General features: G+C 42.9%; 1 protein-coding gene across 1 annotated transcript in view; it reads left to right on the top strand.

The window, feature by feature from the left end:
- The first annotated feature begins 1,313 nt into the window (after positions 1-1,313).
- The window catches only part of LOC121182278 (cyclin-dependent kinase 17-like), a 31,042-nt gene continuing 16,953 nt past the window's right edge, over positions 1,314-15,402 (top strand). The window contains exons 1-2 of the mRNA XM_041038702.1: positions 1,314-1,690; positions 11,279-11,427. Coding sequence (XP_040894636.1) covers positions 11,301-11,427 — 127 coding nt within the window. The 5' untranslated portion in view covers positions 1,314-1,690; positions 11,279-11,300. The remainder of the gene's footprint in view (positions 1,691-11,278; positions 11,428-15,402) is intronic.

Below are 15,402 nucleotides of genomic sequence, written 5' to 3'. Positions count from 1 at the left end.
TACTCCTTGTCAGAGGAGGGAGGGAGTGACCAAGGAGATCTGATAACAGGCTGAATCCGACAAACAGCAGAGAGAAGGGACAGGAACGTGCTGAGGATTCAGATTTGACTTCAACTTTGACATGAGAAACTTGGTGTGCTCCTTTAACCACTCAATTTTCCAGTTATTGTGCTGCAATTAAAGCAGCTGTCGTGACACCACTGATGGACTAACACTTTCTTTTTGTTAAGTAGTTTGGGCCTGTGAGGGCCTGTTTCTTTAGTTATAACATAGAGGGGAAGATTTAAGACTCACTGTGGAAATTACACTAAAGGCTGAACATGTACCACTTGCCTGGTTAATACCTGAACTTGCTAGGGAACAGATGGCTGACTGACAGCAAAAACACTGACATTTCTGGCAAAAAAAAAAAAGTGACATAAAATAAACCGGGGCCCGGAGCTGGAGCAAGGTTTTCTTGCCAAACTGCAGCTGAAATGGGCACCTCAACAAGGCCGCTCTCTCTGCTCCTGTGTAAAGTTATGCCGGAAAGTATGCAGCCTTCTGTTTGCTTGAGTTTTTTCCCACCTAAATTCTGGCTGTGCCCCAGAAAAGAGTGAATGTTTAAATTGTTTTGTGGGGCAATCCAAGGTGGAGGGATTGTTGCTCAGAGAAGTTGGGGGGTGGGGGGGTTTGAGAATATTTGAAACAAAAATGTTTTGCTCAGGTAAGTGAGGAAAGCATGTAGGAGGAGGAAATGTGAAGTGAATGAAACAGAGTTTGGGAGTTTTTAATTGCCAATGTCAGGGGGAAAACCTACTTGGTTTTGTTTTTCTCTCTCTTTTTTCTGTTAATTGGCAGGTTATCTCAAAAACTTCAACAGATTCCAATAAAATATGGTGGCATGTTAGACCAGCATTTCAGGAAGTGATGCACTTTCCTTTTATTAATGACTCAGGTTTCTACTGACATACACTCAGCTGGTACTTGATTAGGAACACCTAACTAAATCTACTGCAGTCAAATACAACAGTGCTGTAGTAAATCCCCAGTTTATTATTGAAATTGTTTTAGAGAACTGCACTGTCTCATGTTGACTGGTGTTGACTTATTTTCCACCCCATTCAAATCAGTGAGCGCAGGCTTATCAACCGATACACCTATTTGCGTGACACAATACAGGACTGTAAGACTGCAGTGTTTCCTCCTGTAGGGGCCGCTGTGGGGCCAAACTTTCCTCCTGTGTGTCATTTGGAGCGCCGGCCGTTAGGTGGCGCTGTATCCCCGCTGACGTTCAGATGACTCGGCTGTGTGGTGGCAGGCAGGCAGGCAGGCAGGCAGAGGACACACTCAGATCAACCAGTAATCACCATCGTCCCTCGCATTGCCACGGTCCCTCCGATCTGAAAAGAAGAAGAAAAAAACCCATACGCACACACGACAGCAGCGCTTCCTATTTTCTACGGGGAGTGAAACTTTAAAGCCAGAAAACGAGCCATGCTGCTGCTGGTCGCTACAACCCCTCAGACATAAGCGACATTGAAGACCAGAAAGTAGCTACCACCTCCCCGAAACCACAAAGAAGAAGAAGAAGAAGAAGGAGAAGAAACGGTCGGTGCTTTTTTTCACGCTCGGAGGAAAACACGGCATCCGGCCTGAGAAGAAGCTCCGAGGTCGGGGACTCCGGTCGGAGCAACGGTCATCGTTTCTGGTGAGAGCCTTTATTGTTTTTTTTTACGGTGTAGTTTGTGTGGATTTACCGCAGAGAAACGGCGGTAGGAGCACCGGTGAGCGACCACAGCGCTGACTCAAGAAACATTTCCACCAACCTGCGCTGAAAACAAAAAGCAGCTCAACAATGCAGCATTGTTTACTTCACAGCCCTGAGCGTGAAAGCCGTCGTTTGGTTTGTGGGAGCTGCTCGGTTTTGCCCCATTCACCGGTCAATGGCCGCATTTAACTAAAAACAAACTGCGGGGTTTAGCTACGTGCAGCGTACACGAGTGGTAGAGCAAGTTCGGAGCGGTTAATAGTTTATCACTTCTGGCCCCGGGAGTTAAACGTTTCTGTCAGCCTTGTTGTTAAATACCACTCGGAGCGACACAAACAGTCGGCTGGGTGGTTGTCACCAAACTGCATGAGGCTGGGTTGTAAAAAGGGAGGGCTGGCTGCTCTCTGCATGTATCGTCTTGCATAGTTGCTACCAAAACATTCGCTGACCCACATTTCAGAGATGTCCTGTCTTTCTGGTCCAAATGCTTTTGGTTTTTGGTTTTTTTCTTCCACAGGCTACTTGAAGCACAAGCGCGCAAACTGTACCAGTCTGCGAAGCCTCACACACACAGTCAGCATTAGCAGCTTTAAGCACTTTCAGCTGTTGTAGGTAGGAAGGCCAGGACAGGAGCCTGCATGGGGAACAGTTGAGAGAAAGACACCTGCAGTTTCTAGGGATCTTCAGCTTTCAATGAATTCCTGTACTTAACGTCTTGTTTTTTTTGTGAGGGACTTTACTTGTGTGTCAGTGTTACGTGTGTGGGTGAGAGTAGAGTGTGGAGTTAGCAGGATGTCCAAAAGGAAGACATCATTGTTGTGCAGTGGGGGATTGTCATGGCAAAGTGATGGGGAAGTTTAATTTTGGTGTGAAAACACCCTGGAGCCCGTGTGGTTAAACATTTAACATTAAACATGAGAACAATTGTTGTTCTCATATGTTTGACTGACTCAGATCATTTAAGATCTTTGAACTAGGGCTGGGCGATATTTTCCATTATCTACAGGCCTAGCATCTACAGTTTATTAGGAACACCTAGCTAAAACTGTCAGTCTAATGCAACAGTCCTGCAATGAACCCTTCTTTCACAAAGGTCATAATAGGCGATTTTTGTTTATATTCTTTAGGAGAAGTGTTGGTTTAATTTAGAGTTAGAGGCTGGAACTTACAGCACTGTTGACTTGTGTTGCATTATACTGAGAGGTGTTTCCAATATTTAGCCTGCCCCAAATCCTACTGCAAATGGGATGGACAAAATATTAGAAACATCTTTCTATGATGCAGCACAGTTCAACAGCACCACAAACTGCTAAGTAACGAAGCTGAGTCAACACCTCTCTCAGAACGGAACATTTAATTGAATGTTCCGTTCAATTAAAACGGAACATTATAACCTTCATGAAGGTACAATTTATTGCAGGGCTGTTGTATTAGATTGCTCTAGTGTTGGTCAGGTGTACCAGATAAACTGGCAAAATGGCAAATGCTTGCAAAATTACTTATAAGAAAAGGAACTTTGTTACTAGGACTGCATATTTTTATTATACTAGTGCAGATATTATACATATAGATGCTTATAGATAGATTTAGCTCCGATACCAAAACAATACTTTTTAAATATCTTATTTCTTTTTTTTTTTTTTTAAATCAGTGTGTTTCTAAAGAGTCCTTTTTTATATTAAGCAAAAGAAACCAAACCTCTCAAGTATGGTGTCTCAAATGTTGTCCAGGAGCTGTACGAAAACTTTGCCTAAATAAATGCAGTCAGAAATATGATTTAAGTCCTAAACTGTCTGGTCACAAAAAGCAAGCATTCGTAGCCAGCTTCAGACAGTTGTTGACACTGTCCAGCAGAAATATTGTGGTCAGTACCAAAAAAGGACTGAGGTTAGATATGCAGTCACGCACTGGTTATAGTTTGCATTGTTTTGCTGATGCTGATGGTTGAATGAAAGAACTGTCATTGCAGCACTTTCCCTCATTTCCTGTGAGTTTTCAGTTTGACAGCCACACGCTCTTGAGCTCCCTTGCAAGATGTGTATCATTCAGGAGCTTCAGGAAGTGTGTTGCTTTGAGCTGCTACCTCTTGTTGAGGCTGGTACCTGTTTGGGGCGGGGGCCAGTTTGCCCGTGTGTGTTGGTTTGAGGTTGTTCCCTTGGTGAAGGCCTTGGGGATAGTGGTAGCAGGGTAACCTGACCTGCTGTGAAACAGCTGTAGCTACGCGGAGCTGATCCCTTGAGTCCCAGTGCAGATCAGATGATGGTCCAGTATGTGTACGGGTGTGTGGGTGTGTGGGTGTGGGTGTGGGTATGTGTATGTGTGAGCATACACATGAATGGGAGTGTTTTTGCCAGAGCTTCATACTCGACGTTTACACATGCAGTGACACAGAATAATATTAAACCAAACATCATAGACTTTTTGGGTGAGTTTTTTAATTCCGTGTTCCTGTCTTGGGCTAACACGTGTGTGTTCTCTCAGAGCGTGTGTATCTGTGTGCGCGAGAGAGAGCTCATGTTTAAGCGGCAGGCCAAGACAGCTGGCTGAAGGTTAATGTGTCACCTCTCTTTGGGGAGCAGCTGCTATGTCACAGGCACCACTCCTGTCTATAGATAGCCATGAATACAAACTCTTCCTCTTTTCTCTTGCTGCATTAACACAAGAATTCAGGCACCGGCATGCAGCTCATTCCTCTCACATGCAGTTGCCCCACAGGACAAATGCTGCTGCTTGCAAGTTTGGCCACTCTCACTCCCTGATTCTCTATCTGCCTCTGAATCTTGGAAGTGTGTGGTGGTACCAAAGGCCACCCCCCACCACCACCACCCTCCCCAGACTTGAGCCAGCTGGCTGAGAACCTGTTTGATTGGGTTATACAGTAATAACTTACAGCACATATCTGGGTTGTCATCTGCAGTATTAATGTCTGAAACAGGTGAGGGACAAATATTGCCTTTTTTCCCCCGTCACTCTTGGCAGGATTTGCAAGAGCTGTCTGAACACTTGTCTGGTCTTTATTTGGAAGCAGACACACTCAGATCTTCATCCACACCAATGTTTTTACAGCCGGAGTAGCTTCGCATATTTGAGATGCGTTGAAGTGTTCATAATTAAGTTCTCACTGGTTTAATAAAAACCATGTTAAATCCCTGTGTTTGGTTTTTTAATTAGCTGAATTTAGAAACCCCTAGGCCCATGCAATCTCAGCTCAGCACATTTTTCTAATCAGGGACAGAGAAAGTAGACCGCTGTTCACCAGCTAAAAATGAATGTCTGGTTCCTTCTTAATGACACGATCAATTTCCGTTTAATATAAGGCTTAGTGAGTTTCTCACCACTCACTTGTTGGAAAGAAGAAGGAGTGTGATGGAAACACGTTTTTCCACGATGTTTTACTTTTCCTCAAATGCATACATGCATGATGGAAAACTGCAGACAGGAGCTCAAATAGTTGTTGTTTCATTTATCAGGCAGAAATTCCAAACATTTGCTGGTTCTAGCTTCTCAAATGTCACAATTTGGTTCTTTGCTTTGGCTTTCTTTTTTAAAATCTTTGTAAACTGAGTTCTTTTGAATTTTGGGGTGAAGAACAGCAATTTGAAAATGTAACTGGTAAACTGCGATGGATCCGGCCTGCATCTAGCAATTATTTTCATCATTGATTTATACCCCAAAATGGCGTCTTTTCAGATTGCTTGTTTTGTCTGAGCAACAGTGCAGAACCCAAAGATATTCAGTTTCCTTCACTTCAGAAGCTGAAACTAATGTTTTGAACTTTGCTTGATGAATATTTGATTATAAAAATAATCTTTACTTGAATGGAGCCTGAGCCCTGACATAAAAATGTCAGCTGTGAACAGGGCACAACCTCAACTTCCTGCAGGGTTTTGCTCAAGTGCTGCAACAGCTGTACCTGGCATACATGCTGTCTGAAATGATTGAAAAGGCTACTGAAAGCTGCTTGTGTTTGCAGTTTGATATGGAAACTGATATTCTGATAACCCCATCCTGCTGTTTGCCCTCTGCTACATAGCGGTGTAGTTGTTGTTCCTTTTTAACAACCATGAAAGGTTATCAGGGTCTGTTGGGGCTGCTGGTGCGAGAATGAGTGCAGACGGGCAGAGAGGGAAGGCTAATTGTCGCTCTCTCTGATGCTAATGCTCTGCTCACAAACGAACACCGGGTGACTTGACTCTGGCTCGGATCAGACGAGTCCACGTCTGGGCGATTATCTCCATAATGAGTCAAACGGGAGTCTGTGATAATCATGCTGCCTTTTATCTAGAATAAATGAAGGTTATCAGCATATATAAATATAATAATAAAAATAATAATAATGATAATAATAAAAAAGGCACATCTGGCCAATAGAAATATGTATATTTATGGAAAGAAATGTCTACTTAGCTTTAAAATTTTCAGGATGTAGTCTTGTTTTATCCGATCATCATTTAATCCACAAAGGATTCAAACTTTCACAAAACTTGGATCCTTTCCAAAAAACGGATTGGGTTTGTAATTTCTATCATCTTTTTGGAGTGACACTATCCTGCTGCCTGCCAGATAAAATCAGACTCTATCTGTTGATCTGAGCGCCCTGCTCTGAACCCGGCTGGGTTCACGAGGCTTATCTGTCACAATTCACGCTGGCCTTTCATCCCATTCATAAACTGTTATCATCATGTGAGCTGTAGATGTATCATTTTCATTTAAATGAAGGTTTTAATTTTAAAGTCATTGTTTATCTATTCATGACACATTTCTGAAGGGAAATTAGTTTTGTGTTTCTCAGAAGTTGCCCACATGATGTATATATGTGAGCCTAGGACTAGAATATTGATTGCTATAGTAAAAGTGGCTATTTCTGACATTGTCATGACAATGACAATTACAATTGTTTAACTCATTGATCTAATGTTGGCAGAGGTGGTCTTTGTTTCAGGCTTAGGTGGGCCACACTACACAGTAAATCACTGTGGGAAAGCCTGGACAGTTTGTTAGGTAAAACAAGTGACACAAATTTGGACACAAATATTTTTGTGTCCAAAACACAAAAATATTCAATTATCTATAATGTAAAATGAAGAAAAGCCACAAATTCTCACTCATTTGAGAAGCTGAAACCATCAAATATTTGATATATTTGGTTGAAAAATAGCTTTAACTTCCTCCTCTACTTCTTCCTGGAGTCTACACAACTATGCTATAGCTCAGTGTACTATTAAACTGCAGGTACTAACCTGCAGTGTTGAACTTGGTTGTCTACTGTGTGACTGTGGGCAGTGTTAGGCCACAAGCTTAGAGAGGAGCAGGCCCGTCAGTCAAGCTGCCGTAACCATAGCAGCAGTGTTAATCAGCCAACGTTCAATCTTATTGCCTGTGAGATCTGTTGCTGTGCGTCACTGGTCTGGCCTCCTTTGGCCACAGGCTGTGCTGAGGTGTCTGTATTTCCCCCACACACACACATCAGCATTGGCTAGTCTATCATCAGCGCTCAGCCCAGGTGACATGTGTGACAAGCGTGACAGCAGGGTGAGGAAAGAGCTGGGAATGGAAAAGAGCAAAGAAAAGATGCATATATGATGAAACTCTTTGTGTGCCTGGCCCTGGTGAAGTTCAGACAGATCTTGCTGTTGAAGTAAAGCCTCACCTGCTGCAGTGTGTGAGGGGGAAGCATGCCTGGTTGTCATGCTCAGCACAGCAAAGCACAGCATTACCGCCTGTGTCTCCTGAAAAAGCCTACTTTTTACTGTGCACAATGCAGCCTTTATATAAGCCCCCCATAATGGAGCCAACTCCTTCACTCATGTCCTTATTGTCTTGGCCAGGATGAGAAAAGGCTGCTCTTTAGAAAAGCAAGGCTGAGCTCACCCGTGAATCATGCCAACAGTTACGCTTCTCTGCCTTCTTCTGTGAGCAAGGCAAGGAGGAGAGGAGAGACAGGGGTTTTCTGGGACCCCCGTCTTCCTAAAGGCAGCGACAGTAGGAGGTTTGCTGGACCCTGAAGGGGTCACAGAGAGGTTGCGACCTTGCTTTTCCTCTTTCTGTGTGTGGCCCAGGATGCAGTCACCCTGTAGCAGGGATGGTGGCTGTGGTTTTATTGGTTCGTCTTGCAGAAGTGGGACACTTGCACAGACCTCTGCTGTGGTGTTGGCTTATAGAGTGCTAGTCTGACATTGGAACTCTGGTCTTACCCTTTTAGTAGCCCTCTGTTTATCATCATCATATGAAGCATATGTCTATTGTCACCACTGCAGCATCCACAATGCTTCAACCCCCACGCCTCCTCCGTCACCTCTCTGCTGTTTCCCCTGCATCCAGAGTTAGTATGTCATGCCAGAGTCATGCTATGACGGGTATTGATGGCTGGTTTAGGGGATAAGCAATGCAAACATTGTCGGGAGGGAGGGCTGCAGGAGTGGAGGGGTGTTGAGGTTGCTATAGGATAGATAGATGGAGACGGAAAATCAGCATGCATGCAGTCTCCTGCTGTGCTCTGCATTTTCAACATGGAAAAAGCAGCGGGGTTGCCGTGGCAACAAATCCAGAATCAGTGCAGCGCTTGGACCATTCCACTCCACCCCACACCCTCCTCCCCTTCCCCCCCTTCCTCCCCTTCCTCCCTCCCTCCCTCCTCCCTGGCCAACTCCCAGCAGATCTGGAGCTCAGACCTCAGACCGGCCTACTTAGGAGAGCAGGGATGAGGCTCGGAACAGGGATCATGTCCAAAGCTCCACACTCGATCCCAGAGCAGGAACGTGGGCCAGTGGATACGGGTGCACAGTAGGCACAACCCCCCCATTTAACCATCTTTCTGCTGCTGCTGTTAACTTTCCATGGAGCTCTCAGAAAGTAATTTGTATTCACTGAGTCTGCTGGATAGTAGGTCAAATCCCAGTTATTTGTGAGATGTTAATGTACCCCTTCATATAGTAATCATCTACTTTCATAAATTAAGATGGAATTTGGCATATTACTATAGAATTTGAAGAGAAATTGACTGCAAAATCCAACAGTAAATGGCATGTCAGTTAATTTGGTCGCACATAATCCTGCTCACAAGTTTATCCCAATGATTGTAAACACATTATTGTGTTTGTTTGTTTTTTTGTCCAGAGTGAGTGAAGATAAAAACTTCTTAAATCCCAAAGTAACTTCTTGTTTTGTTAGACTTTTGTTAGTTGACAGTTGAAAACTCAAAGAAGTTCCTTTTCACAATTATATAAAACAGAGAAAAAGCAACAAATCATCACGTTGTGATTACTTTTCTGTTGATTAACTCATTAACTAATTGACTGATTGTTTCAGCCGTAATCAGAGTTGTCCAAAAGATGCAGAAAATTTGCCTTGGGGGAAAAAAACGCTGCAAACTCTGATGCAGAGATGATTAAATCACCCGTGTTTTGATGGGTAAGTTGTCTCCTTGTAGTTTTCAGTCTGTTATGAGGGTGCGTTTTCTGTCTAGCGCACATGTTGCAGGCTGTGTGTAAGGCTGCAGCAGGCGTGTGGGTAATGCAGTGAGCTGTTCAGTAGATGACAGACTGCTTGCCCATGCTGGAGCTGATGTGTCAGGAGGCGGAACTGACTGATGGGAAGCTGTTATGACAGTCGAGTTGACGTTCTGCCTCATCTCGGTTCCTGGAATAATTAGATTGATTGTTGCTTGACTAAGAGCACATAAGGGAAGAATGTAAAAATGAAGGATGAAAGCTGCGTAACACAAGGTTATCATGTAACAAGTGTATATTCTGACCAGTCTGAATAGAAAAATGAGGCTAAAGTTGAAAAGAGTGCCCCAACTCTCATATGTGAAGGGGGTGGGGACACTCAGAGTCACATCAGAGTTTATCTACAGGTCTTGGGGAGTGTTACTGTATGTGAATAAGAGAGACAGGTGCGTGAAATCTGACAAATTGTCGCAGGTGATGTCAGTATAGTTTGGGTTTGTAAGTTTGAAAATGATGAACTCTAAAGGGCTCTTACCAGATCTCTGTAGCCACTCCACATCCCTGTTTGAGGCTAGCAGCTCAAGGCTGAATCTCTGACCCAACTGTCTGTGGTTGAGTTGCATCATGGGCAATGCAGGCGTGGGATTTTGACAAGGATGAATGTGCGGTATACAGAAGATGATATCTGTGGTTCTGCCACATCAGTTTACAGTAGATTATTTCTTTTTCGTAATGAATTTTGATTTTGTAATAACAGTTTGCCTTAATGTAACAACATGGCAATGCAGAGAGTCAGGAAACATAAAAAGAGAGAGGGATTGATTATAAATGTTCCTGGCTAGAATCACACCAGGGACGTCACAGCTCCATGATGTTTGTCCTGAACTTCTCAACCAGTTAACTGTATCCAGTCCAGATTTTTCAGGCACATCACTGCTGTCTGAAGCTGTGTATGACGTGTGTAACGTATAAAATTTCCTTATGTAGTTTAACTGCTCCTGATCTGCAGTTTAATATTTCGTCTTTGCACTGTCCCAGTTTGCTTTGGCCTCGAGCCCAGTTCAGACAGACGTTACCATGTTCTCCAAAGGCAATGATCCCTACTTTTCCAGTCTTTGATTCTGGCTGAGTTGATGCGTCTCTGGACACAATTCATGTTACGAGTGATATTTGGAAGACATAAGGCTGCCACTTGGGAATAGTTGACGGGCAACGAGCCCTGAGGGGCTGTACTGTTCATGTGTTTTCATGTCTGGCTTTACTCATCATCATCGTCATCACAGACAGACAGACACAGGTCTAGATCTGCAGTTGTTGTAGTAGAGTCAGGATCTCTACATCGAGGTCGCAGGGGGAGGCTGCTTGTACTCTGCTCCTGCCAAACATTCCCAAATATCTTCTGTCTTGATTTGAAACTCTTTTCCTCTCCTCACACAAATTCTCTGTCTCACACGCACACACAGAGTCTCTAGCTCTCACAGTCAGTCACTCTCATGCACACAGTAAATGCAACTGGAATGTGTGATGTGGACTCAATGTGGCTCAGGCTAGTCCTGCTCCATTCAGTCGCAAATCCCCCTGGTTTAGGATTTGCTTTTACAGCCCGGTGTGCCAGGGACTGTACTCTAAACTCGCCCGTAAGATTCTCTCACCGACTTGTCAGGTTTTCCCAGGGCGAGGAATGTAAAGTAATGTGCCTGAATGAGCTGAGTCATAATTAACGTCAGGGTGCTGATTGGTCTGTGTCTTTGTTCGCCCACTCAGATACCTGGTGATCTAGCCATGGCTTTAGTTTCAGTTTGGCTCTTGATGTGAGATTGTGAAACACGGCTGCAGGCGGATGAGGTGTATTCTTTTGTGTTAAAGGCAGTTTACATCATAGATTTTGTCAAGGAAATGTCAAGGCCCACATCAACACACTACAGTTAACAGATAACAGGAGTATTCTTGTATAACTACAGCAAACTGTATCATTCCTTATCCTTGTCTCACATGGGTTACCACCACAACTCAAACATCTTTTCTTTTTCTTTTTCTTTTTTCTTTTTGCTTTTTTAAAAAAACTTTTTGTCATCCTCAGGCCTCCCCTTCCTGAGAGCTCCATGGAGAAGATGAAGCGGTTCAAGAGACGTCTCTCCCAGACGCTACGAGGCAGCCACACCATCGACGAGTCACTGTCTGAGCTGGCCGAGCAGATGACCATCGAGGAGAATGGCCTGAAGGACAGCGGTGAGCTTTACTGCAGCCCCTGTAAATGTTGATTATGTATAAAGCTGTGGTGTCCAGAACATGAGGAAAATTCAGCGTAGTTTTTGTCTGGCTTTTTGTGTGGCTCTAAATACTAAAATACCCATGAGCCTCAGCTAATGTTGCTGTGGAGGAGAGGCCAGTCAGAGGGGCACATTCAGAATGTTTGTTGTGTTAAAGCAGTGGCTTTTTGGTTTTCATATAGGACTGGATGAAACGGTGGTGTAGACTGTTAGAAATGTATACAATGGTATATACACTCAGTTGCCAGTTTTTTAGGTACACCTGTCTTAATGTCATGCTGTGAAATGCAACAGTAAATTCCAATTTCACAACGGTTATAATGTTCAGTTTTTGTTGAAATGGTTTTTAGAAAGGAACTGATTCAACTTTATGGCTATTTTGGCAGCTGCAGTTAGAGCACTGCTGACCTGCATCACATGATACTGAGAAATCTTTCTAATATTTTTTCCTTCCTATTTTTATCAGTAAGTATAGACTAAATATTAGAAACACTGCTCACTGTATCACAGTACAATTCAACAACATGACAAACTGCAGCCTCCAAAAAGATCAACACCTCTTTAGAACAGTTTCAACAAAAACTGAACTGAAAGATTTTTTGCAGGATTTTCGTATTACACCGCATTTAAGCTTGTTGTACCTAACTGGCAACTGAGCATAATTCCTCTGTCTCTGGGTCTATCAGGTCATTGTGGACAATTTTTCAAAATCATGAGCAGAACTTCTTTACTGCAGTATTGTTTTGTTTTGTTTTTTTTACTTTACATCTGGATCAGCATTAGGACGTAAGTTGATTTGTGACTTGATTGACTTGATTAGCCAAAAAGAGACATATTGGAGTATATTACAGTATATATGTATATTACTGCATAAAGTTATATATTGTGACAGAAGACTGTATACATATTAACCACTACGCATTCATATTCTTTGTTACATAAGTGTTCTGGTACATGGAGGCTGATTTCTGGCAGGCTGCAGCAGTTATGGATTTTAAAACTTGTTCTGCAGTTGAATGACTTATTATCTCCTTCAGTAAATGAATAAGGAACACTTCAGTCTGTGTGATTCAGGGCTTGAGTTAACTTTATTTGACACCACGAGAGGGAGGGCCCCAGGTCCCACCAATCTACAGAATGTGTGGAATAACACTGTAAAGTCCAAGGCTATTTATTCAAACACCAAGCTAAAGTTTTTTAGATTTTTAGAGATATAAAAAGAGATTTTCTGACAAAGTTGCACTTCTTTTACACTGATAATTCAACTGGGAGAGTTTTATGTTCATCCAAACCTTGGAAATCCTCCAGGTGTCGGTCACTCAATATTAACTATTAACTATTAAATGTTACAGAAATAACTCCTTCTACTTCACAACTCTGTATTGACTATGGTCAGCCTGTGTGACGTGACATTTTGTTTAATTTACATCATTCATTTGGATCCAGCTGAAGGTTGTGGCCTTCAAGCCATCAGAATAAAAGCAGAGCGGCACAGCAGCTTATCTCTGCTGATATTCACAAAATCTGCAGGGACCGAGGGAGGGAGCATGCCTCGGTGTGCCACCATGTTGTTACCATGGCACTCAGGGTCTGGAAACATTCCAGAGTTTCCATGACATCGCCACGGCGACTTGGATGACTTGGTGAAACCAGCCAGGCATCTTGAGCTTCTCCCTCTGTTTTTTTGCATCGTTCAGCTCTTCTTCTCTTTCGGCCACCCAGAGCTTTCTCTCCCAAACTTCTTTCAGGCTTGTCCTCAGTTTTCCTCTCTTGTCTTTTGTCCAAATGAGAAGTTTCTTCCCCCTTCTTCAATCAATCAGATCGTCCAAGGCTGCCCCCCCTCCCAGCCTCCCTCTGAGAACTAACTGTGCTTTGTAAAGAGCTTTTTGTGCAGTGATTAACACCAGGTTTGGCCAGAGTGTTCTGTGCTTGGTGAGTGGGGACACAGAATCATGTTGTGTTTACGTGTGTGTGTATGTGTGTATATGAGGGAGCGAGCTTGCGTGAGGGGATTTTAGCAGCCTGTGTAACAGTAAGTAGGGTAGAGAGGAGACAGAATGGAGTAGCCAGATGAGATGTGATCTGAACTCTGTGATTGGGGAATGCGTTTGAGCCCTGATCTGATTATGTAACACTTATAACTCGGGCCAGCGGCGGCAGCAGCTGCACAGAGATAAGGGAGAGGTGGCATAAGGACCTGGATATTACCCGGGGTCTGTGTATTTTTCTGTTTTCGTAGGAAATCTAGGAATCATATACAGTACTCTGCAAAAGTTTTAGAGATACTTTTAAGAATAATGCTATGAATTTAAACGATCATATACAAAGTACACTAAACAGAAAAAAACTAAATCAAATATTTGGTGTGGCCAGCCTTTGTCTTTAAAGCAACATTTCTCCTCTGTACGCTTTTGCACACATTTTTAAGGTACTTGGCAAGGTACTTTGTTCTTGGAGAAAGTATCTTGGAGAGCTTGCCACAGGTCTTCTGTAGATTTAGGCTGTCTCAGTATCTTCTATCTCTTTATGTAATCCCACACTGACTCCATGATGTTGAGATCAGGGCTCTGTGGGGGCCACACTATCTGTTGCAGGCTCCTTGTTCTTCTCGTCTCTGAAGGTAGTTCTCTATGACTCTGGCTGTATGTTTGGGGTTGTTGTCGTGCTACAGAATGAATTAGGGACCAATCAGACGCCTCCATGATGATACTGGGTGATGTTGATAAGAATCTATGGTCCCTAAAACTTTTGCACAGTAATGTACTTCGAAGGCAGTGTTTATGTGTTAGTGATTGGGGAAAAAAAAACATGAAAAAATACAAATTGGTGACACAGATTGTAATATAGGACATACCAAACATGCCAAATTTTGACATCTGTGCTGGCACAACTGTTACATAGTGAAATCTGTTTTTGTAGCTCAGTCTGATCACCCACTGTACTCTGAATCAGCTTGGAAAAGGCAGCCTGAGTCTTGTGAACTTAATTTTCATGATAAGATTTAAGTCAGAAAAATACACAAAGAATTGGTCGACCCTGGAGACTGGAAGCCAGACAAATGACCGAGCAGTGGGGATAGTTCAGGTGATGACGTGGCTAACTTACTTTCAGAGCTCATGAATCTTGTTAACTATTTGTTATAGACATTATAGATATAAAGTGAAGCATGACACTGCAAAATCATATTTCCTGCCTGTGATTTGTTTAAGTTTAAGACACATTTGACAGAACAGTTGCTGTGTTTTTTTTCCAGCTTGAGAATCAGGGCCAGTGGCTGAAGACAGCCCAGCCTGGGGTGCATTTATCTAATCAGGTGTAGGAAGGGTTGCCATGATGTCTCGGGGAATGAAAGCACATTCATTCATCTATTACAGCAGATGCCTATTCAGGCAAGCAAAGCTACAATGCCTGAGTCCAAATTTAGCGTTGGATTTGCAGTTCTCTCACTGACAAAACGTCAAAATATTTGGAATATCACCCTTTAATTCTGTTCACATTGCACAGTCTTTAAAAAGTATCTGTCCACAGTCTGCCCTGATTTTTTTTTTTTTTTTTTTAGAGCTGCAGTGATAAGCTGATTATTATTTGGAAATCAAAAGATTAATCAGGAACAATTTTGATAGTCAATCATTCTGAATCTTTTATTTTAAGAAAAATGCCAAAATTCTCCTTGTTTATATTTTTAATGTCATCAGTCATATTAATGTCAAAATCATGGGAAACTCACATATTTCCCATCAGTCAGTCCTGCCTATTTGTTGGTAACATTGCTCACAATGGCCTGAAACAACCAGAGATATTAAAGGGACACTATCTGCAGGATAAAGTTTTAAACTGCCCACCCGTACTTGTTCCCATTGCGGTTTCAGACATATGGTACGAGCTGAGTCTTGTTCCAGTCAGTGCTCACTAACTCCAACCACTCCACCTCTGT

Source organism: Toxotes jaculatrix, chromosome 5, assembly GCF_017976425.1.
Source record: "Toxotes jaculatrix isolate fToxJac2 chromosome 5, fToxJac2.pri, whole genome shotgun sequence".
NCBI lineage: Eukaryota > Metazoa > Chordata > Actinopteri > Toxotidae > Toxotes > Toxotes jaculatrix.
Note: the sequence above shows the minus strand (reverse complement) of the source record. Positions and strands in the feature narration are given on the sequence as shown.